This window comes from Engraulis encrasicolus, chromosome 14 (assembly GCF_034702125.1).
Source record: "Engraulis encrasicolus isolate BLACKSEA-1 chromosome 14, IST_EnEncr_1.0, whole genome shotgun sequence".
NCBI classification, from domain to species: domain Eukaryota; kingdom Metazoa; phylum Chordata; class Actinopteri; order Clupeiformes; family Engraulidae; genus Engraulis; species Engraulis encrasicolus.
Genome location: NC_085870.1, coordinates 27,549,889 through 27,575,798, shown reverse-complemented (window position 1 = coordinate 27,575,798; position 25,910 = coordinate 27,549,889). Strand labels below are relative to the sequence as shown.

The 25,910-nt window shown below is 43.9% G+C and overlaps 1 protein-coding gene across 2 annotated transcripts in view; it reads left to right on the top strand.

Moving 5' to 3' along the window:
- Positions 1 to 391: 391 nt before the first annotated feature.
- The window catches only part of bicd2 (bicaudal D homolog 2 (Drosophila)), a 41,832-nt gene continuing 16,313 nt past the window's right edge, over positions 392 to 25,910 (top strand). Inside the window, exons 1-2 of one of the 2 annotated variants that reach the window (XM_063215324.1) lie at positions 392 to 1,009; positions 18,015 to 18,227. In XM_063215324.1, coding sequence (XP_063071394.1) covers positions 770 to 1,009; positions 18,015 to 18,227 — 453 coding nt within the window. In that variant the 5' untranslated portion in view covers positions 392 to 769. The remainder of the gene's footprint in view (positions 1,010 to 18,014; positions 18,228 to 25,910) is intronic. The other variant, XM_063215325.1, reaches the window with a different exon arrangement.

Here is a 25,910-nt window from a genome sequence, read left to right as displayed (position 1 = left end):
AGCCTACAATGGATATCTAATAGTTATAACTCTCCTATTATATAGGCCTAGTGGACATTGCATGATAGGCCTATATGCACTGACATAAGGCAGGTAATGATTCTTTATCCACTGTACGCCTAGATTCACTCATATTCAGGCATAATGGTCAAGTTTAAGGGGTCAACACTGTGGTAAAATAATGTTGATGGGAGTGCCAATTTGTTTCTGTCTGCAGTCAGTGCAGGTACATTGCACAGGCCACAGTGTGGCACTAGAGTTACACCAGAGCTCCGTGTTTCCATCCAGGCGCTGAGTGAACTGCATAGCAAGGAGCGGTGACGTTGCTGAGGATTGAGACAGGCAGGGATTTGTGTATTCGTCTACAAACAGCAGTGCATTCCGGGAGTGGTAGTGATAGATTCGAATAGCTCTTCATTGCAAGTCAGAGCCTCTGTCTGAGGCACTGCAACTCCCAACTATCCTCGCAATCGTCTTTGGTCACTGCGTCTTTCCAGATGGATGATCTCAGCTTTGCTTTCTCCCCCCTTCCGAGCGGAAAGTGACAATAAGGGGTAAGGGAGAAAAGAAATGAAGCAAAGCTTGAAAAACTAGTCGGTCGTCTCCTAAGTTTATGCAAAACATCGAAACCGACGCGGCACAAGAAGAAAGACCCGGTTTTCACCGAGAGCAACAATGAATTTCGGCTTTGGAAAAGACTGGTGGTGTTAATGCACTACAATAACGGGCAGGGTCCGTTATCGTGTCAGCTGTCTGCCGGCCGGCCAAGATGTCTGGGGATGAGGAGGACTACCCCGAGGCCAAGCTAGTCATGGAGTCCGGCCCGCAGTGGCTCCGGTCGGAGATCGAACGTCTGTCCAAGGAACTCGGCGAGACGACCCGCGAGAAAATCCAAGCTGCGGAGTATGGCCTGGTGGTTCTGGAGGAGAAGCAGCAGCTGAAGCAGCGATACGACGACCTGGAGAGCGATTATGAGTCTGTTCGACAAGAACTTGACCAGCTCAAAGAGGTAGGGGAAAGACAAGAGTTTATTTGATACGAGCCATCTGAAGTAGGCCTAGTGTACTTGCAACGGAGGTGTTTTCCCCCGACACGGAGTCGCCTACAGTCCCGTGTTTTCCATGAACATGTCGTGGCCCATTTTGTCTGGCCGCCGACGGTTTAGCCTAGCTGGCAACATTGTTGCATTCAAACGTCCATTGTTTGTTTTCCTCAAGTCGCATCCAGAGCGCAACAGTCCTGGAAATGTTACAAATTGAATTCTCCAGGAAACATTCACCACAGGCTAGATACAATGTAGATACTGGCTTATAACAAGTAACAAATCCATCGTAAGCAAGATGATGCGAAGGAGTTAGCCTTTCGCCATTTTTGGAAGATTAGCCATAAAATACCCATTATGCGCGACATTTTACTAGGCCCAACGTTTGCAGTTGAATTGCGCAGTTCTTCTAACGTCTTAATTCCAACATTTTGAGGTGAAGAAATTGCTATTGTAGCTTTCTATCAGGTAGGTTAAATTGTAGATTCCCGGATGAAATTGTTGTGGTTACACTGTAGTCCAAGTTTAGGTGTTTACAACTATGCAGAATAGCCCACTGCGACGACAAGCATAGTGTGTGTTGATCCCACAATAGGTTCTGGAAAATGAACGGAAGCGTTCCCAATCTGAGTATCTGAGTCTTGAAGTGGCTCGTGTCTACTGGGTGATGCCCTGATTTGCCTCGCATGAAGTGTGAAACATGATGTAGCCTATTCGACAACACTGGATAACACAGACAACATAATATCAAAATGAAAAGGTGTAGAATAAATGCATCTAGCCTGACTAATATGTGTTGTGACATAGTGTGTGTATTTGTCCAGTTTTATGTTCTGACTTTCTAGGTAGGCCTATTGGTGTGACACTAGTTCTACAATTGAAGCTGCTACTGCTCCACAGAGTAATGGGGGTTTGGCTTGTGGATGCCACAAGGCTGTGAATGCTGTGCATAAATCAGAGGTGTGTGTGTGTGGATGTTAAGAGCTTTTGACTCCCAAGTTAGTCTCATGTCAGTGAACTAATGCTATGCCAGAAGTGCAAAGGTTCAAGTGGGCTTTGTGTGTTTTTTTTGCATGACTTCATCACAGCTCTGTTAACAGATTAGTTGGGTTATAATGCAAGTTCAAGAACTCTGTGCCAAATTGCAACCTTCCAACTGGTAACAATCGGCCCATGTTTAAATTAACCAATTAGGCCTACCACATCCACAGGCCAGCTCAGAATTATGTAGGCCTATACACACAGCTCTTAATAATTAAACCAATGTATTCGATAAGACAAACTTTTAGTAATACACTTCGCCAGAGTCATTGAGTAAATTTCAGAGGGCCCCAGTGTGTTTCCCTTTGCACCAGGCCACAGTGCTTTAGCTGCTGTAGCACGGTGGTCACCTGATGTGATGTTGGAGCTACTCTGCATGACCTTCAGTCCTCAATGCCCTACCCAGCGCTGCGCTGCCCTGCCAGCAAACAAACAACTCAGTGTTTGACAAGTTTGAATTTGGCGCCACAGCTTTGTGTGTTAGTCATGGCAGAAATATGCAGAAGTGCAGCTTCTGCTATGCGTGACCTACAGAGGCAGAGACTTTATCTCGCGCCCGCTTTCTCTCTTTCTCACGCTCTGCTTGTCACTCCGGGTTCCTTCCTGTCTATCTCACCCTTGACAATCCCAAGGAGGACAGCTCATACCAAGAAATATAACTGCAACAAAAAATAGACGATATCTCTTCAAATCAATCCTCACTTTAGTGAATAGCACTATTTCCATGTTAACTATAATGACTAGACAAAGACAGGCTGAATGATGTTTGTTGACACACTTTCGGGGTGCAGAGATTTTATGAAGTGTAAAAAGACCTTTAGCCAATCACAATTCATTTGAATTTATAGAGCATTGCTCTGGTTGTTCACACTGGTGGTGGTGATAGTACTGCAGGTAATAACATAGTAATAATGTTGAGTGTGGATCCTCAAAATCCCTCCAGTAATCGTTTGTTGTCATTGTTTTGCAGTACTTAGTTCCTGGGGTGAGCCCAGCCGACCCCAGACTATAGCTCTGGGGTGCTGTCTGTCTGGGGTTTCAGACCCCTTACAGTTCTTAATGGGACTAAATTAAGGAACAAATCCCCCCCAGTAAGTAGATCTGTGGAAGACACTCTAAAAAAAGACGTTCGCTCTGGAAGTATCCCTGACTATTACAGAGTTAGGAATGCTGGGAAATGTATTTCAAAACCAGACAGGATGTTTACGTGAGCAGAACAAAACAGTCCTCAGAAAAGGGGTTCACAGCATTGTGCTATTTTTATCACGGGCAATGTAGGTAGAAATATGCATCTCGTCAACTGACCCATCATAACTGATTAGCTTGCAGAAAGCTAGAGAAAGCTATATGGCAGTTTACCATTCTAGATTTAGACGGAGTCATGAATTTGAAGCCAGAAGGAAGTCAATTGGCAAGTGTAAAACAGGGTAACTAACTGAAAATGACTGTAATAATAAGTTTGAAAGCTGTACTTGTTTGGAAAGGCAAAGTCTTGTACAGTTAAGAATCCTTTCTTAAATGTAGCACTAATAGATTTCAGGGATATAAAGAAACTTTTTTCATCACTAGTCAAATTTGGCTCGTAGATGTTAATCACACTAGTCAAAAATACACTTGCCATCAGTAAGTGGCTCGTAAGCTGTCTTTTCTACCAGCCAAACTGAATTTTCACCAGCATTTGGCCGGTTGGCTGGTATTAATTTAGTGAACTGGATTTCAGTATATTTTATTGATGCTTCATGACTTTATGGCACGACGGTGATAATGAAAGAGGGAGAGGATTGGAAAATGCCCTCAGGCTGTGGGTTGGGTTCTCTTGGGCACGTTCCCATATACAGTACAGGTGCTATAAGCACCACAACACCACGGTGTGACGCTGGGTAAACCAACGGAGCGCTGTCTGTACTAGACGTTGATTTCTGGCACGTTCCGTGTTGCGTGAGCCATTAATCAGTGAACTAAACCGTGCTGCACGGGCTGTTTGTAACGTACGTACGTACGTAGCTGTCACCTGACTGGGCAGGAGTAGGAGCTGGCTCTCGCTAACGGGATCTCAGCAGGACACCGGAGCTCAGACGGCAGATGAGACGGCAGGGTAGAGGTGGCCGCTAATCCCATCAGGACCACCACGGGGCCATAAACACTCAGCGATCACTATGACTCACGGCCAGTAAAGACACTGGGATACAATAGCTGGATTTGGGGCGGTGGTGGATGAGGTGGTAGAGGAGCCGTTCGGCAAGCAGAAGGTTGCAGGTTCGAGCCCCGCTCTGCTTGACCCCATCGATGCATCCTTGACCAAGATATTTAACCCTAAGCTGCTTCTTTTGGCAGGGTGGTAGCCTGCGTGGCACTGCGTGGCACTGCCACTGAATGTGAGCGTGAATTGGTAAATGTCAGGCATAGAATGTAAAGCGATTTGAGTGCATTTATCTTTTTGACTAATGATTGAATCCAGGCTCACGCAGCAATGTAACACACACTACATGTATGCATAGGCATTTCTATTTCAACATCACCATCAGGACCACCACAGAGATACCTTACTACTGATAAACACCAAGATAGCTGGGACTCACTACTAGTGAAGACACTGGAATTATGGAATATAATATAACTTACTGTATTGCATTTTCTCAGGACCCCCACAGGGATACCTAGCTACTCATACACACTCAGATCACTGTGATAGCTGTGACTCAGTACCAGTGAAGACACTGGTATACAATAGTAGAGCGAATGGATAAGACTTTTAGAATCTCTGACAATAGCTTGAGTATAACACTGATGATTGATGCAAGGGAGACAGTAATGTCACACTACATGTATACGCAGGCCCGAGACTGATGGACAAAATATGCCACACTATATTATGTAAGGGTTAACGTTCGGCGAGAAGGTCGCTACCGTGGAATAGCAGCACGACAGAGAGAATCTTTAGACCCCGACGCGGAGCGGAGGGGTCTTGTTCTCTCTGAAGTGCTGCTATTCCACAAAGCGACCGACTCGCCGAAAGTTAACCCGCTTATTATATGGATATACTTAAATGATTCACACATGCGGGGACATTTCTTTAGACCTATTTAATGTTAAGATTGTTGCTGCGCAAAACAAAACAGTGCCGTTGTGGAACACCGCTAGGCAACAGCTAGGTAGGCTAGCCAGGACAACAGGTGTTGTCTATCACAGCAGCTGATTAGAGTGACAAAAGACCGGACCCCCTGCGGAGTGATATGAAACATTCGCTTTAGCCACTGACTTGTATACAAGCCAGTGGCTTTAGCAGTGAACGTCTTGTTGCCATTGACAGCGGTAGCCAGGACAACGGGTGCTGTCTATCACAGCAGCTGATTAGAGTCTTGTTGAAAAGTCGCTTTAGCAGTGAAAAGTCTTGTTGCCATTGACAGCGGTCTGTTATAGACCAACCCGTCCGTTATCGAAAAATAACAGACGTCCGAACGTTGGGGAGCCCCGTTGAAATGAATGGAGCATTCGACAGATGACGTCACAACCATATAATAAATTGCAATAGCACAGCATGCTGTAAAATATTTCAATGTGCAATATGCAATATTGTGATGTCCCATGATAATTGTCGTGGTGATCATTATCACAATAACAACATCCAGCCATGTTGTCACAGACTGATGCAGCACATTTCCCTGCTGTTGTGCAACTGACTGCAGTTGAAGTTGCATCTGAAGTGTGTAGGGTTTTTCCTGCCGTGATTCATGCTAGCAGGAAGCGTCTGCACATCTGTGCGAGGCATTAGCCATTTTGAAGAGGAGCAAGCTTCCGAGCGCGTCCATAGGGGATGGCGGTGTGGGAGTAGGGCTCCCTGGGATCGCTCTGGGAATGGGGATGGTTAGCACAGACAAACAGCTCCATTCTCATTGGCTCAGCTACACACAGGGACGCAGCTGCTCCCAACATCAAGGGCCTAGAGAAAATGCTTTTAACACACTCGTATAACTTACAACCCACAAAGACAGTCGGAGACACAGCATCACAGGACTCTAAATTAACTTTTTTCATCACCAGCCAAAATGGCTAAAAGGTGTTAATCTTACTAGCCAAACACACACTCACTAACGGGTCAAAGTGGCTAGGAACTTGGTCTTTTCTATTAGCCAAACTGAAATTTCGCCAGCATTTGGCCCGTTGGCTGGTGTTCATTTAGAGCCCTGTCTGATATCATATAGAGCTAACACCAACATAAAAGCGAATTTAATTAATTAGTTTTTTAAAGCAAAACTCACACGCCCAACACCCACATTTATGGACATGAGTTAACCAAATGCAGCATCCTCTAAAAGTCACATTCAAATCACATGGAAGGGGAAGTAGAAAACCATGATGTGCGGAAAGAATATGCCGAGATGAGATGTGATTATGATCTGTGAGGCATCTCGTGATATCGCAACTATAGCAGCCAGTCAAGCATATGTTAGTGGAGATAAAATTGTGTTCATTTTCTGCATTATTCACTTTGGCGTGAATAACAGGTGACCCACTTTTGACTCTTGTTTACCTGTTTATTTCTGGGCCCAGTGTTGCAATGATAGATAGACCTTTATTGTCCTCAAGGGGAAATTGGTTCTCACCGTCATTTCTCACAGACTTGTCACAGCCCACATCAGTCATACATAACAGACAACAAGACAATAACAAGACACCATTGAACACTGACATACTACACATGATACATGTACACCCAGACATTTTCAGACAAGACCTAAGGCACAATATTGATGACAGTCACACACTAGAGATACATGCCCACTCAGACATTAACAGACAATGCAAACCACAACAATGACGACACTATATGCCCTCCAGGAGGATCCAATGCAGGGTCACTATGCTCTCTAGTATGCTTCAGCTGCAGGGGAAAACTAAACCATATCCCAAGTTTAGTTGGAGCTCAAGGTCTTCGTCTACTTGGATGTGTTTGCACTGGTTTGTTTGTTTGTGTGATTGTGAGGGAGATCATGCCAGGACTAGCCGTAGGAGACATAGTTCTCTCTATTGGACTTGTGGTTTTTCCTAAGCTCATGCTGCAAGAAATGATAACACTGAACAACACCACATGTGGAATAAACATTCCTAATCTTAAGCTTGATTTTAGTGTTACACATTTATTGTAGTACTACACATTAAAAAATCAATTGGAAATGCATTATTGAGTGTTTCATTTCCATGAAACCGAGTAAGAAGTATCTACCTTAAATAAAAGCACAGACCCTCATCGCCCGTTTCCCAGTTGGCAGCGGTGGCAGCCTGCCAACATAATAATGGGCACTGCGGGAGCAGGGCTGATATTTCTGGTGGTGTGCACTGTGCTGTGAAAGCATCTTTTCCTCTCACGCTGTAAAAAGTGCTGCTTTAAAGATGCAGGGACAATGGCATGCATTGCAGTATGGAGGCTTTTACTTTGGCAGTCGCACTTGCTTTGTTATTACTGCTCCTTGTGTCATTTATCATATTCTTGTTTCATGGAACACTTACAAATGTACACTATGATGTGGAAAGTTGAAAATACACAAATGTAGCAATGGATACTTGCTGTAGATTTTGATGCAGATGGTATTGTCGGACCTGCGTGAAGCTGCCCCCCCCTCAGACCCAAAATGCTGAAATAACACTGCAGATTGTTTGTGCTATGTTTGTGCTGGTTTGTGCTGTAAAAAAATGTTTGTGCTATTACGGCTTTTGAGTAAATTGACTGAAATACTCATAATACTAATACATTTTCAATAGGCAGCCCCCCCTCCACGTCCAAAGTAGTCTCAATCAAAGGCAATTTGTTTGTGCTCATTTGTGCTGTGAAAATTAACGCTTCAATCGCTTGTTTTTTAAAGTTACAGCCGTTTTAGTTTATTATTATGCTATTAATATGCGATTTTTTTTCATTAATAACACAAACAATTTGTTTTACAGCACAATCCAGCACAAACATAGCACAAACAATCTGCAGTGTTATTTCAGCATTTTGGGTCTGAGGGGGGGGCAGCTTCACGCAGGTTATCGTCGGTGGTCCAACTCCTGACAAAGACTCAACTACATCATAACATTGCCATGACATTATGGGAATCATGGGTACTTGATTAAGACTCAGTCATGGCCATTGTGGTAACAGCAACCTCCTGATAGAGACTCTACATGAAAGGGTTAATAGAGTGTGTTTTTGGTGTACTGTGCTGCACTGCTTACAGTGCCCATTTAAATGGGGCAGCTAGACCCACCCAGCCCACATAAACGCACAGTGTGTTTTAGGCAGTGCAGATGTGGGGAATGACTGGTATGTTTATCTGATCTTCACACGGCTGCATTCCTCCAAAAGTCAATTGGAAGACGAAAACAGAAGAAGTTGGTGTAAAACACAGAGCCAACTCTAGCATCTATAACAGAACAGAGTAGAATATTTTATGTTCACTTGTGCAGTGTGAACTGTAAGCTTATACTCCACAAACAATTACACTGACAACATGTAAGCCATCAGTGTAATATGAAGTGAAAGTGAAGGCCCAACTGGGAAACTCCAGCTCCCATTGTCATTGAGATACAGCACTCCACAGCACACAAGTGCACACTGCACACAACGGAATTGCATTCATGCCACACCCGTGCAAGGGGGCAGCTCCCAGTGGTGCCCGAAAGGGAGCAGTGCGGCGGGATGTTACCATGTTCAGGGTACCTGAAACAACCTTTGGGCTACAAGCCTGACGCCTTAATTGCTTACCCATGACTGCCCAGAATATGTAGGTGTTAATGAACAACAGGGGTAGAGACAAAACACATGACTGATTGATTCATTCATCAGAATAGACAAAGTACTGGTTAATCTAGGATAAGACAATTGTTCCAGTCAGACCGCTTGAGGTTCAAACGATTTGTTGATTAAATCGGTGAGCAGCAACAACAGTGCACAGATTTTTCCTTCTTCTCCTACAAGTCAGTAGAGTGTCATGGCCGATATCTCCATAGAGGTTGTAGAGCAGCAGATTGGTCCCTGATCCTGATCCTGATCCACCCCCGTCCATCAACAGAGCCATGATACTAATACTCCCCAACCTGCCGGCCTGCTCCTGATTACATCAAACAAATTGGCCTCGGCTAATGATCTCATGCCGATGTAAACACCGCGGAGGCTCCTTCATCACACAGCAGCCATTGTGCTGCATCAGGAGAGAGTCGGCGATGAGTTAGTTTGTGGCTGCTTGTCGCCTTTGTCTCTCTGTGTGCGCACAGGAAGAGGCATGTGCTCTTGTTTATGCGAGGTTATTGACAGGATTGTGTTTGGTGTCAGGGGTCAGCCTGGGTGCGCGGGAGGCTCATCACTCAGGGCTTAGCTTGTTCAAACAGCCTGCAGGTGGCTTAGCTGACGGCGCTGAGAAGTGCTGAGAGGAGAGGAGAGGAGAGGAGAGGAGAGGAGGCAGGCAGTGGGTATTTCTCAATGTGAAGTGTTCCAGCCTTGCTAGTTTGAGTAGTTATTTCACCAAGGAGTATCTAATTATTAATAACTCTTTGAAGTAGTTATTGGCTACTCTTTGGTGAAATCCGTGAAAAATGGGTATTACTCACACTACCAAGGCAAGAATAATTCACATTGAGAAATACGGTACCCAGTGTTTGCTGCCTCAGGATCCTCTACTGTATGCCTCTACTGAGAGGAGAGGAGAGGAGGCAGGAACTGTTTGCTGTCTCAGGGCCCTCTAGTCCAGGGGTGTGGATCCTTTTTTCATTCGAAGGCCAACTTCAAATATTATTATGTCCTCCAAGGGCTGTGCTATGAACACAAACCAGGATTTCCCCCTTGCACTTTAGGCTTATTCTAGGAGGCCACCTTTACAACAGACCTCACCTTCACCAGGTCTCCTGAAAATATAGCTTAATTGTATTGCAAATATAATTTCTAGAATTTCTTTACAAAACATGTCATATTTCATATGAAACTGCATAACATAAAAATTATGTCAGGGCTGTGGATACGACTAGCCTGGTTCTCATGCACACCCTTTCTGCATTTTCGCTCAACAAACATCCATCTGCGTGAGAACCAGGCTAGGATACGACGACCTCAAGGGCTGTAAACAGCCTTCAAGACATAGTATAGATTCTCCAGCCCTGCTCTACTGTGTGCCTCTACAGAGCTGAGAGGAGAGGAGGCTTGTAGTGTTTGCTGTCTTAGGATCCTTTATTTTACACCTCTACAGAGCTGAGCTAAGGCAAGCATAGTGCCGTCTCAGGATCCTCTAGTCTACTTTATGCCTCTACAGCAGGGGTGGAGAACCTATGTCTCGAGGGCCGTTTATTTTAATCTTATGCAGCTTCACATGGAATATGGCATGTTTTGTAAAGGAATCTTAGACATTACATTTGCAATACAATTACAGTAAGTTACATTTCAGGGGACCTAGAGAAGGTATGGTCTGTTGCAAAGGTGGCCTCCTTCAAAAGGCCTAAGGTGCAGGGGGAAATCCTGGTTTGTGTTCACAGTACAGCCCATGAAGGACTTTTACGTCCCTTGATGGAATTTACTGTAAAGTAGCCCCTGGAATGAAAAAGGTTCCCCACCCCTGCTCTACAGGGCTCAGCTGAGGCTGGTAGTGTTTGCTGTCTCAGGGTCCTCCAGGGCTCTCCTGCAGTGCTTGAGGAATGCTGACAGAGGCTGTATCACCACGTAAATGGATCACCGTTTACTCACGTTACATGTTAATAAGTATGGCAAGCATCACGTGCGGTCACTGGCCAGTGTTTCCCACAGAAATTTTGGAAACTATGGGGGCAGCCGGGGTTTATTTTGTCGGGGGGGGGGGGGGGGGAGCGGGGGTCTTCTCACACGGGCCTTTTTTTTTGGGGGGGGGGGGGGGTGTATTCTTGCAGCGTAAATGCAAAACGGCAAAACAATGACTACAGAAGAGAAATAAGGCTACATAAGATTTTACCCATGACTTGTATAATAGTAGTACATTGTCATTGTCAAAAAATGCAGTACAGTGAATAATTTCTGTTTACAACACAGTTTCATTCGTCCCTCATGCAGGGGTCTGGGAAACAATAATAAAACAAAATAGGAGCAGAGATAAGAATTTAAGAGCACTGTGAAATTGTTAACGCATAGACAAAAAGGGTCTTGGGTAGGCTATGCCTTTCCCCCCACACATATCTGTAGGCGTACACATTCTACATGAGGGGTGCTGGTCACAGGGCCAGTTTTTTCCAAATTCCTCCCATTAAAAGGGCTGAACAACATATTACACATTTATGTCTATATTCACATTCATTACACATTAATTTCTTTATGCAGCCCGATGTCTCCTCTGCTGTGTCAATGAAGGTCTGTCACCAAACTCATTACAACTGTAAAACAAAGCCTAGGGAGTGTTAGTAAACTCATCCCAACTGTCCCTTCTCTGAAGGTTTTTTATATTGCTCCCAAACCCAAGTAAACTACAACAACTTGACTAGGCTTTTGATCCCTGTCTTTCAAGCACTTGTGGTTCTCTCTATAGCAGGGGTGCCCAACCTTTTTTTAACCAAGATCTACTTTTGAAGTTGATGGTCTGCCGTGATCTACCAAGTCAAATTCAAGGATGTCAGTATGAAAATTTAAGACCACCATTTATTAATCACCATTATCAGAGGTGCATCTTGCCACCAGGCAAGGCAGGCAGCCGCTTGGGGCCCCCAAGGCCCTACATAGTGGATAACAACCCACACTGTACTACAGTAGTGACGATTTTGGTTCAAATGTTCATTCTTTCGCATTTTCGCTTGGGCCCCACCTGACCCTAGAATCGCCTCTGACCATTATTATGAACAAAATGTTTTCAGTAGGCTACTATGGCCGTATCTTTTCAGTGTGTTTTTAAAGTGTATCTTTACAAAGCAATGCAGCACTGATAGTATGCAGAGATAATTTCAGTCATACACAAGTCATAAAAAACTGAAACAATTTCAAAATGATAAACATTTGGTATATAAAAGGCACACAGGCCCTATTTCTAAAATATGATGAAGCATTATCATGCCTTCAGTGGTATAGGCTACAAATTAAAAAGGGCTCAGAAATTCACCATTTGTTATGGGTAAATAGTAGGCTACTATGAGAGAGAGAGAGAGAGAGAGAGAGAGAGAGAGAGAGAGAGAGCGAGCAACGAGAGAACTCATTGGATTGGTTAACACCCCTGTTAAGTGTGACTTCTTCTATGAAGGTTTTTTTTTTCAGCTCTCTGGGACAGTAGCACAGCAAAGGCTTTCTATTGTGAGTTTGGCCAATCGTTTTGTCCACAACTGAAGCAAGAAACAGCACAAATTGAAGTGAATTCCATACATGTCAACAACTAAGATTTCCCTTACACGCGGCACTCGATGTAAACGCAGTTAGCGATGATGCATGCGACTAGCGATTTGGACGAAGATCCTCGCATATCGGCGTGTCATAACGCATCGTTGCGCACATGTTCTGTTACTCACCCGATGTTACACGTGTGCACACATGAATCAACTGTAATACCCTTACGGTCACTTCCTAATGCTTTCCCCTCATTCTGTGTTACCGTGGGACTACTTATCTAACCAATGCAGAGTCTATCAGTAGCGTGGCGTGCGTTATTTTTCCGAGGAAGCCAGGGAGAACAAAAAAAGACTCAGTCTATAGGATGTATTTACTCCAGGAGGAAAATGCGAAGGAAATTCAAAATCGTAATTCAAATCGTTTTTAACAAAAACGGATATCGTTTAAAAAAAAAAAAAAAAGTAAAAAAAAAAAAAATTTTTTTTTTTTTTTTTTTTTTACATTTTCGTAAACTATGGCGGCCAAATTTAAACTATGGCGGGCCGCCATAGTTTCCTCAATGTATGGGAAACACTGCTGGCTGCCTAGATGAGTTAGTCAGTCAGACAGTGGCTGTAATTGCCAATCGCGAAAAGAGTTAAATTACAGACCCATTTTGATAAAGTTGATTACAGGGTGTCTGTTAAACACAGCTGTGTGTCTCTGCATGCTGTTTACATTAGACATGAGCGTCAGTCCAAAGGCAGCAGTTAAGACTCTGTGAGCTAGCGGGCCAGGTTTTATTAGGCCACACTTTGCCTTTACTGTGTTGTTGTACCGTGTTGGGTTTTAAATGCTTAGATATAAAAGTACAGTAGAGTCATTTGTCTTGTAAATAAGTCTTAAGCCTCTAAAACATGACGTACATGTCTCAAACATGACATCCCAGTGCAGTGGGGCTGCACAATTAATTATTAAAATTCAGTTTTATTTTGTTCATCCGTTTTCCCCAGTTGTTTCTTGTTGAATAATCATGATTTTTGACTGGGATTTAAATTTTGATGCCAATAATTGTGATTATCATTTTTTTCATAATCGCGCAGACATAAACTTAGGTTATGGAGTGCTATGTAGAGCATTGATTCACAAACTGTGGTCCGGGGCGCACTGGTGAGCCTTGAAATCATTTTCCAGAAATCAACATAATATGCGTGTGTGTGTGTTGCTGTCGACTATTCATTTCAGTTGTATTGTTTAATGGGTCAGAGATGGCCTCGCCCCTGAACAGTTGATAACATTTCATTTGGGCCCCCAAGTTGGAATACCATGGGATCCCCTGGTATAATAAAGTAAGTTATTATATGTACAGAATAAGGTGGCAATTGATATCTGAGGGATGGCTGGCTAGCTGACTAAATCACTTCCTTCAGTAAAGGTTCCTATGATATGCAGTGCAGTGTGGAGTACGATATTATGTGCACAGTAGGCTACAGTATAAGGTGGCAGTTGATCTCTGAGCGATGGCCGGGAGGCTAGCTAGATGGAGGACCCTGACTCCTGGTGATAATGGGCAGGGGACAGCTGGCTTGGTCACGACCAGGGGATATATGCCGGCCGGAATCCGGTGCAGGTTGGAGAGGAGGTGGTGTGGTGTGGTGTGGCGCAGTGCAGTGCGGTGTAGTGCGATATGGTGTCATGGTAACCGGGATGCCCCATATGGCGGTTGCCCCCGGCGAGGGCCTATGAGCAGCTGGCTAGCCATCAGTGCCGGCCGGGGATCAGGATCAGGCGCCTACTTACAGGCCTCAGTATACAGTAGCGGCTCAGGACAACAGGCTGCCTGTGCTACTTACTTACTCTACTCTATGGCTCCTAAGGCATCATAGCCCTCCACACACACACACACACACACACACACACACACACACACACACACACACACACACACACACACACACACACACACACACACACACACACACACACACACACACTACTCTTACCCCCAGGCCCTTTTTATCCATTCCCTTATCCCTTTGTGTATATTCAATTGCATTCATATATGCACAATTGAATTCGTATATGCACAATTGCAGGACACTGCTGCAGGCTATCCTACTTCCTCCACTCCGTTATGCTCCGCACCCCCTCCTATTTACTTACTTACAGTACCCACCTATACCCTTTGGTCTTATACCCACTAGTCTAACCTATAGGTCTACCCACTGAGCCGCTCAGTATTCTCCGCTCTTATATGGTTAATTTCATTCATTGAAAGCAATAGCTTAGGTCTCTACTTTGGTCTATACGATACATCCTATAATACTCTATTGTGCCCTGCAGTCCTCACCCACTGCCCCCTCTCTGCCCCCTCTGCCCTCACCCACTGCCCTCACTTCCTCAAACACGGGTCTTAACTACTGGCCTTTAACATTTTTTTCCCCCAACCTACATCTAAACCTACAATTACATCCATTCAAAGCTCTGGCACTCTGACTAAGGCCACTCCTGCAGACTATGCTGCGCTTAGTCAGTCAGTCTTCTCAGCAGCAGCAGCAGGAGCAGTGGCTTAGTTGCAGTCAGGGAAGCCGACAGGGGAGGCCAAAGGGGAGAGTTGTCCTGGGCCCAGGGACAAAGGGGTCCCAGAATTAGGTTCTCATTGCTAGGGCTGGGTATCGCAGCCATGTTCCAGTATCGATTCGATTTAGATTCTTAGGGCTTTGAATTGATTAATCACGACTCAATTCGATTCGATTTGATTCATTCCGAATCGATTCAATCCGTTCCCTTCTTGGTGCCAGGATTTCCCCCAAAAGATGCTGTTGGCTATTTCTATTTAAAAATGTCAAAGGGCTGTGGCTTGACAGTGTTAACAGATTGCTAATTTGTAATAAGTAGGCCTAGGCCTAATTGACTAATACCTACTGGGTATTTTCCATAGACCTAAATTGAACAAAAAGAAAAAGAAAAAAAAAACGATTTTGTGCCCTGTGAATCGATTATGTGAATTTTAAATGAAATCGATCGAATATCGATTAAATCGATTATTTTACCCAGCTCTACTCATTGCATTGTATGTATTGGGTGGTGGGGCTTGGGGTGGGGTGGTGGAACTTTCAGCGGCCCTACTTGCAGTACTTACTACCACACAGCAGCTCACTCTAATGATCGTGCATGAAGCTTTGGCCTTTGCACTCTTTAAGTTGCATTGACTAAACATGTTGGATTGTGGCCAAATCAGGATCTGGCAAACGATTGTAGACAGTATTGTGTTTTAAATATAGGTTGAAGTTGACCCATAAATACTTAACCCCCTATGGACAAAGAGACAATATTCCAAGATGAAAACACAAGAAGAGTGTGCAGACTGCAAAATAGTCTCAAAGTAAAATTACATTGTTGACTACCAAATCAATTTCACAACACAGCCTGTTTTCCTTTAATTGTTGTGTCACATCTGCATTGATATATCACTTCAACTTTATGTTGTATTTTTAGCATACGTAGAAACTTATCTCATACACTTCCTGCCTTTCTTTCCCTGTCCTTAGAACATACCCTATGTATATATCCACATTGGTGTGTGTGTGTGTGTGTGTGTGTGTGTGTGTGTGTGTGTGTGTGTGTGTGTGTGTGTGTGTGTGTGTGTGTGTGTGTGTGTGTGTGTGTGTGTGTGTGTGTGTGTGTGTGTGTCAGAGTGGTTTGTGTGTGTGCGTGCGTTTGCGTGTGTGTTTGTGTGTGTGTCTGTGTGTGTGTGTCTGTGTGTGTGTGTGTGTGTCTGTGTGTGTGTCTGTGTCTGTGTGTGTGTATAGTGGGTGTGATAATCGTGTTTCCGGTGAAGCAGCCAAATCTTGCTTGTGTATCCATCACGTGTCTTGGCGTTGTCTCTTCCCAGGGCTTCTTGCCATTCCCCAATGAGGAAACCTGACGTCCCGACCCGCACCTCTGACACTGCATTAGCATTAATCTATTAGTAGCATCGGCCGGCAACGGGCACCGTGTTTGTAGGTTACTGTACAACAGTTGGCCAAATTATCCTTACACCGCCAGCTGACGTGAAGTGAGCGGCGCCATACGGCAGATGTGTGACGTTCAGATGTTTGACATTCTAATGTGTGAGGTTTTTTATTTCTTTTAACCCCTTAGCGCAGAGACTCTGTTATAACCTTATTGTTACCGAAATGGTAATGCCCAAGTCTTAATCGGTTATAAGACTCCCAGCATTGTCGTAGCAATGTTGTTATGATGAAGTTGAGTATTTTCAGCCAAGAGTGAATAGGCCCTGGCCCGTCGACAGGCCCATCTGTATTAAGAGGCTATGAACCACAAGATAAGCACCCTAATGCTTAACCATGCACTTTTATTGGGCTATTTTGTTTTGCAAATGAGTTAATAAATAGTACACACATCCTTTAAATGGAAACAGCTCTGCCTTTATTTTCCTCACACCACATTTCCTGTTTGTTTTCCCACCTGCTTCCTGCTCTCTGTATTAACACCCATGTTAGGATTTGGTGAGGAGAGGTGTGAATCTATCAATAACTGTTAAAAACAACAACAAAAAAACAATAAAAATGCATCAATCAGGTTGCATAAATGGCTATGTTCTTCCATTCTGTCCATTTGCAAGTGGTAGTCCCTTCATGTGCGCTGTTCCACCCGTGCAACAATATAATAGTCTCTGAAAACCGTTTACTACCACAGAACTACACCACTGTGACAGTATAAAGGGCCTTTGGTAATACGTTACATTATGACTTGGTCATTGCTATTCTGGTAACAGCGAATTTAAAACCGGGTCTGTGTCTTACTGGGTTAAGAAAGTGGCAGTTGTGCGAGACAAAGGGAAGCGCAGTAGAGCGAGACAGGGAGAGCAGAGCAGAGCTGCAGTGCTGCACTGCACTGTATTCTGTTTCCAGATTCAGTTACATCATCCATTCCACACCTACGCAGAGCATTTTGATGCGAACCTGAAGGTCACTTTGCTATTTGCGAATTTGAAAGGCGATACCCCCCATCCCTCCCGCTCTGCTTGGACACCTAGCAGCCACCGGCGCACTTTGTTCAGATTTAGAAATTAAAGTGAAGGTAATACTTTGCCATCAGACGTAAGGTGCCCTGATCAAGGGCCTTTCAGTGTTGGGACAACATGGAGGAAGTGCCATTACTGACTGACAATGTAGCAAAAGTAGGTTTCCTCATGGTCTCTTTCAGCTGTTTGCATGCAAGAGGATGCACGTGTCCAAACACAATAATCATACAGGAGCCAGACAAAAGCATCAGACAGTCGCCAGTTGCAGAAATAGAAAATGTATACAGCACTATGCTCGGAAATGTATGAAAGTGACCAGACGAAGGCAATGGGTCCAAATGTATTGTCTTTCAGCGGACCCATGGTTTCTATAATATTGAGACCATACTGATGCAAAATAATAATTTATAAATTATAAATAATAATTGTCATTTCTCTGCCTCTCCTCCATTTCTCCCCCCCCCCTGTCTCTCTGTCATCTTTCTCTTCTCTGTTTCTGTCCATCCAACTCGCTCTCTCTTTCTCTCCATCCTTCCATCTCCCCCTGTCTCTTCTCTCTACATCTCCCCTCTACCTTCTCTCCATCCTTCCCTCCATCTATCTATCCCCCTCATCCCCAGGCGTTCGGTCAGGCCTACTCTGCCCACAGAAAGGTGGCTGCGGACGGGGAGAGTCGAGAGGAGTCCCTGATCCTGGAGTCAGCGTCTAAGGAGGCCTACTATGAGCAGCGCGTACAGGAGCTGCAGAACGAGCTGCGGCAGACCAAGAATGACCTGAGCAACACCCGCGCAGAGAATGACAGGCTGGCCAGCATGGCCCTGGAGCTCAGAGAGGTGGGTATAAGATAAGGGGGCAGAGAGGTGGGTACAGGGGAGAGAGGCAGGTATAGGAGGGTAGAGAGGTTGAGACATAGCCCTGGAGCTCAGGGAGATGGTACAGGGGGCAGAGAGGTGGGTACAGGTTGGTACAGGGGTCAGAGAGGTGGGTGGAGGAGGGTAAGGAGGTGGGTGGAGGAGGGTAAGGAGGTGGGTGAATAAGAGCAGAGAGGATGTAGGGAGGTGGGTATAGGAGCTCAGAGAGGTGGGTATAGACTTGCTAGCATGGCCCTGGAGCTCATAGAGGTGGGTACAGGAGGGCAGAGAGAGGGGTGCAGGATAAAAGAAGGGGTTGGGGGGGGTAACTTAAGAAGACAGAGAGGTGGGTACAGGTGGGCAGAGAGAGGAGTGCAGGATAAAAGAACAGAGGGTTGGGGGGCGGGGGGTAAGAAGACAGAGATGTGGTTATAGGAGGGCAGAGAGGTGGGATCAGGACAGAGATGTGGGTACTGGAGCTCAGGGAGGTTGGTATAGATTCCCTAGCATGACCCTGGAGCTCAGAGAGGTATAGGGTAGAGAGGTGGGTATAGGAGGGTGATTCTCACGAAACGTGCAACAAAGGTGTTTTGACAACCATTTTTTCAAAATGCTTTTTTGGTTGAATTTCTTTTTGAATCAGTTACATCAAAGTGTACAGTTACTAAGCACAATAATATCAACTTACCTGACAACTTTTTAAAACACATTTTTTAACGTTTTATAGGTCCATGTCTGCTAAAATGCTCATTACCGCAATTTTTTTCTTTCATGAAATGTATTAGGACACTTAATTGTTCTAGCAGTTGTGTTCATTGAATATTGATAGTTGTACTAGGGGCTACATAAAACACTCAAAAAAGTTTTTTTTCTTATTATTTTAGTTAAGAATTTTACCATTTTACCTCATTACCGCAATAGGATCATTTGTTTTCCTCTTTAATTTTAGAATACATCAGTGAAAACCTACAATTTCGGTCCAAAAATATACTGAAGTGAAAGAAACATGAAAGGTACTGTGTTCATAAAAAATATACATGAATACAGTTTTCCTTTAGTACTTTTTTTTCCAATTAAGTGCTCATTTCGGTAATGAGGGATATGTTTCGGTAATGAGAATGAGTTTTCGGTAATGAGAATAAGGAGAAATAAATTGAACTAAAGCCAAATATTAGTAAATTATGTGTTATTTGTTATTATTATTAGCACAACGACAGAGCCTCCAGGGCAGAACTAATCAAATGACACCTAATAAGATGATAAATATATTCTATATAAAACCATTCATTAAGCTACTGAAGGATATTGGGATTCAAGACTTAACCCAGCCAAATATGACACATTTTGTAAAGAATCTTAGAAAATACATTTGCAATACAATTAAGTTATATTCAGGGGAACTAGAGAAGGTGGGGTCTGTTTTAAAGGTGGCTGCCTTCAATATAGGCCTAAAGTGCTGGGGGAAATCCTAATTTGTTTTATTAGTACGGCTCTCTGAGAACTTTTACGGCCCTCGGATGAATTTGAAGAGGCCCCTCGAATGAAAAAGGCTCCCCACCCCTGCAGTAGGTGAATAGGCGAGGCCCCTCCTGGGCACCAAAGTAACATCATAGTACAAGGGGTGAAGGCCAAGGGGTGCACTCTGAAGTTAAGAAAGCCCATTGGGAAACTCCAACTCCCATTGTCATTGTGACACAGCACTCTACAGCGTGAACACTGTGAACTCTACAAGTGAACACTGCACACTGCACACAACGAAATTGCATTTATGCCTCACCCGTGCAAGGGGGCAGCCCTCAGTGGCGCCCCATGGGGAGCAGTGCGGTGGGACGGTACCATGCTCAGGGTACCTCAGTCATGGAGGAGGATGGGGGAGAGCACTGGTTGATTACTCCCCTCACCAACCTGGCGGGTCAGGAGTCGAACCGGCAACCTCTGGGATGCAAGTCTGACGCCCTAACCGCTCACCCATGACTGCCCTTTATAGTTATAGTTATAGTTCGTCCATCATCAAAACACCGGAGGGTAGCCACCTGATGACCCCAATGAAGCGCATACATCCCACTCCTCATCCCCACCCTGAATATGATATCACAACTCACCACTGATCTCTCCAGCCAAAAATCTATAGTGGACCAGAAATCTAAATCTGTTATGAGAAGGGAAATCATGTCGCAGTGCGAGGTCGTGCACTGGACTTTTTTTCTGACTCGGCGCGCACCGGCAACTAGGAAGTAGGAAGTAGAAGGAACAGGAGATGACTAGAGTAGGTTGTATGGTATGCCGGTTCGGTACACCTTGATTTTAGGGTCACAGTTCGGTACATTTTCGGTACAGTATCACCATAATACTGTCCGGACCAAAGCCGGAATTCACTATGAACGTTATGTGTTATGAAATATCACTGAACACCACTAACTGTTTGAGTTGCACATTGCACACTAATGGCAGTCATGGGATCAGACTCCCGATTCCTGACCCGCCAGTGATCTCCCCCATCCTCCTCCATGACCGAGGTACCCTGAGCATGGTACTGTTCCCGTTCGGGCGCTATTGGGTATGAGGCATAACTACCATTCTTGTGTGCAATGTGCAGTGTTCATGTGTGTGCTGTGGTGTGCTGGATCATGACGATGGGAGTTGTAGTTTCCCAAGTGGGCTTTCACTTCACTCACATTTTTTAAAAAGAAAAAGTGTTGGTTTTCAGGACAATATCAGACATGCCCATAATTAGTATAGGGTGCATGAAAAACAAAATTAAAACGTTGCAAAATCCTGCTCTTCTCTTGCAGTATTGTTCCTTTGAACTACCTTAACTTCCTTTTCATTTTCTAGCATGTTTGATACTTGTCAAAAGGTGGCACAATAGACTTGGAATTTTGAATTGCTGTTAATGGGCATTTTCAGCTAAATCAGTGCAAAGTGCATTTTGAGGCTGTTTTGATCCCGTTACCTTTCCACTTACCCAGGACATCAAGAACTCACAGCATGACTAAAAGATGGGTACATGGGTGTTTGAGCATGGCTTAAGGATCAGAGTATGGGGGCTGAAACCTTCCTAAAGGCTGCAAAAAACATGCATGAGGAGTTTCTAATTTGGGAAAGGTAACTAGAGCATTCCTCCAAATGATTCTTCTTACTAGTTTTGATTGAAATATTCTAAAAACTAATACTTCTCGCTGAATTCGCTAAATAGGCCTATTCACTGCTATTTCAAATGCCAAGCCTTTTGTGCCACCCTTTAACAAAGATCAAATTGGATCCAAAACTTAGATTTTGGAAGGAAGTCAAGTTAGTAAAGGGTACTTAAATACTCAAACCCACTAGGGTATGACAACCAAACACAGGAAGCAAAAAAATCTGTCAATTTCTGGAAAAGCACATGGACTTGAAGTGAGTCGATTTTGTCTCCCAACTTGTTCCCTTTTTGCCATCTACGCAATCTGCCAACTTCACTGCGAGTGCTGGGTTCTTTGTTTGCCCTTGCCTTTGCATTGGGTGACATCAGGCAGTTTGATTATTTTTTTTGCATCAAAGGACCACATTTCGAGGGTGGAATATTGATTCATGGATTGGCATATGAGCAAGAATTAAGTTGCTACTTGCTCTCAATGAACTTTCACAACAGGGTTTCTGGCCCATAGTCGATTGTTGTTCTTCCAAGGGTGGGACAAAATATAAATGTCACCACAACATTTGCCAGAAAGGATGAGAACAGAAAAAATGGTCTATGAACAACACCTGTATGACCACTCAATTTAGCTTATGTAATGTATAGGGAGATGCTCACTTTTACAGACAAACCCCCATTAGAGCTATTGCATATGTTAGGCATTTACTTTTGCTTTGTTTACTTACAATATTGTATTTCGAATATTGATTCAATACAATTGCATATTTTAACCCGAAATGGATGCGATGTCACTTAATTATAGTTAAAGCACTTGATGAAAGTGTTAAGTGACATAGTGACAATATTTATACTGCAAAAATATAATTTGTATTTAAGGTTGCAGTTGCATGTTTAAAAATGTAAATAAATAAAAAGCGAAATGGATATATGTCATGAAAATATATTCTAAATGTAAATCACCATAGAGTCTCATTACCGAAATTGACAATCCTCATTACCGAAAGGTACTTAAAACATTGCGGTAATGAGAATGTGTATTGCGGTAATGAGATGGCTCAGCACAATAATGCTAACTGTAACTTGAGTAATTATGACATAGCTAATTCATGACCATTGTTGAATTCTGAAAAGGATATACCCTATTACCAAGCAAGTTTAAAATGAAAAAATCTTTTTCATTTTGAAATATTGACTAATTTCGGTAATGAGAACCACTTTTGTCGTATTTGCATATTTTTGAGACAAATTGTGACATTTTACAGGCACAAACAATAAGGCTGACTAATCATGTAGCCATCTTGAATCTTCTTGTGGACACATCAATTGTAGGTAGTTTCAGCTCATATTGAAATTCTGATGGCTTTTAATTGTAGCTCTGAAATATATTGCGGTAATGAGAAGAAAAACTTGGGGACACGATCTTTTCTTGAAATATTCATTAGTGTTCATTATTTAATTTGCCAACAAGGAACACTTAATGAAACTTCAGACATAGACCAACGCTCTTGTAGTGTCATTTACGTATTTTTAATTTTTTTATTATGTTTTAACCTAATTCAAAGACCAGAAATTTTGGTCGGGACACATTTCGGTAATGAGAATTTGCCTATAAAATGCATAAAAAGCAGAAAATAAAAATATCATTTTTTAAAATGAACTAGTGTGCCAGAAAGTACACGTCTTGCTCTACAGTAATGTATATTATCAAAAGAATCCCTGTCATATTTAACCATTAAAACCTCATTGCCATTGATTTTTTTAGCTTCGTGAGAATCACCCGGTAGGGCAGAAAGGTGGGCAAAGGCTAGATGAGGGGGTACAAGAGGGTAGAGGCTCTGGAGCTTAGGAAGGTGGGTACAGCGGGCAGAGAGGTGGATATAGGAGGGCAGAGGGACAGAGGTAGTAGGGAGGTGGGTGAAAGAGGGCAGGCAGACTGGGCAGCATGACTGGAGCTCAGAAAGGGAGAAGGGGGACTGGAGATGGTGAAGGAAGCTGGGCACAGGAGGACAGAGTGTGTAGATGGTGAAGAAAGGTGGGTGGAGGAGCGCAGAAAGGTGGGTGGAGGAGAGCAGAGAGGTGGGTGGAGGAGAGCAGAGAGGTGGGTGGAGGAGGGCAGAATGGCGTGCAGGTCAGCATGGAGCTGAGGGAGGTGGGTACAGGAGGGCAGGGAGGTGGGTGGAGGAGAGCAGAGAGGTGAGTGGAGGAGAGTTGTTAGCCTTCGATGGGGAAGTGGTCCTACAGTATGGCTGGAAACACAGCTGGGTGTGCTGTTCCTACTCACAGCCTTGTTCCTGGCCTTTTAATGACATCACTAAGTCATAACACTGCAGGAAATAATCGCCACAGGGTGCCATAACGGGCTGATAAAGGAAGTGTGCTGACTGAATCATTGGACCCTGCTTATGTCATAAATTCCTGTGGAATGAATGGGTGTCTGTGTGTGTTGGTGAGTCATGAATGCCCACGGACAAGCGTCGCAGGCCAGACCACCATCTTGCTTGAATTAGTCCCCTTGTTTCACCATATGGAGCCCCGAGAAGACACGTGTGGTATTACCTCACTGTCAACCATCCAGCCATAATCACTTAGAAAACGATTTTCAGGACACCATTGTGTACAGGAGAGTTTCCAAAGCGATTTACTGTCGATACAGGGTATTGGTTCCAGTCCCTGGAGCAATGATGATATTAGTGCCTTGCTCAAGGGCTCTACAGCCATGGAATAATGTAGGGAGTGGTAAGGGTGGGGATTGAAACTGCAGCGCCCTGATATAAAGCCCTTCTCCTTAACCACTAGGCCACCTCTGCCCACATCGATGTTATGCACAATGCCATACTTCTGCCTCACGCCATGAGTCAGCAAACTTAACTCATCGAGAAGACTAGCCTTATGCTCCTGAATAGATAAGATAGGGACAATAACTGAAACGTTGTGTAAGACTGTGACCAGGCGAGGCAAGATAGCACTACGGGAGATTCCAGTGTGTTATGGACATTGTGAATGTGTGTCTGGTTGCGTTTATGAATGAGGAAGCTCTGTGTAGAGAGGAAGTGTGAGTGGTGGGGGACCCATAGTGAGCTCAGATGCTCACAGGATGGATCATGACTCCATGGGCCCCTTGGCCAGACAACACGAAAAACCCCCCTTCATGGGTGTTACTCCTTTACAAGATTAAGGGTTTTATGCCAGATGTAAGAGATCCTATATTGTTAGGGTTTCGGGAGAAAAAAAATACAGCTTAAAAGTGAAATTTTAATGCAACATGAGAATGGAAATGTAGAGGCTTGGGCTTCAGGGCCCCCTTGACTCTTGGGCCCCTGGGTATGGGCCCGGTAGGCCCCCATCATAATCCATTCCTGGATGCTCATCACTCATTCAGATGGAGCTGATTCATCACCGATAACCTTTATGCAAACAGGCAGGCTTGAGCAATACACAACCACAGCATGCCACTTGCTTGTCATTTCCTCCAAAGGCATTTTGGGAATGTGGAGACGTTAGTTTGGGGTTAAGGGTCAAATCACGCCCCTGGCTAGTACGTTTTTTCTGACTTCCGACAGGATGTTTTCTTATTGATCTGTTGAGGCTTTTGTTTATTTTTAGACCCAGTTATAATGGCCCAAATTAAATAATGGTATAATCACATTTCAGTAACCATTCTGATAAATGCTAAGGAATACGTATTTTCCCTTCCATTTTATGCTGAAGTATACATATTTTTAACCGTGTGTGAATAAAAATAGCAGACTATTTAAATGGACTTCTCAAAAAAGTGAACTGACTCGTGAGATAAATTAGCTTTGGGCTACAAGTCATATTAAAGACAGTGAACAGGCCTAAGATTTGCTGACCTCATTCCAAGGCAGGCAGTCACATGATGATGTGTTTGGCTGAAACACGCCTCGCCTGACGAACTCCCTCACATCTAGGTCAGAGCCATCCAGAGCCTGCACACCAAACATCCAGTGCACTCTTCTCCTGGCAGCAGTGCATTGCCAGAGGCTGCCTTGCGACTCTGTCTCTGAAAGATGTGCCATTAAGTGGTTGCACCATAAATTATATACTGTGCAACTCACTCACTGACTGACATGCAAGAATAGCGTTAGATCTGTAGCTCAGCCATATGCCAGTATAATGTAATGCATGGAGCTGCTTCCTATTACAAACCACATGAACATGAGATGAAACAACTTGGGAATGTACTGCTGAACTGAACTGTTACTTTGAAAAGGTGCTTTTACTGATGTTTTTATTATTATAAAAACTGGTTGCGTACATCAATAGTCAATAAATAAAGTTGACAAATTTGATTGACAATACTTAAATTAAAAAAATGTGAATCACTGCACACAATTTATCTTTTCTTAACTATCCATTGTGAACGTGTAATTCACCAGCACTCAACACCAAAGTACATTTGGCTGTGCTTGGGGATTTGGGAACTTAGTAATCTGTATCTTGCATGAAATGGTCTTTAATATGCCAGCCACACAGTAACAAGTAGTGGTGTCAACAATGATCGATTCGGCGAT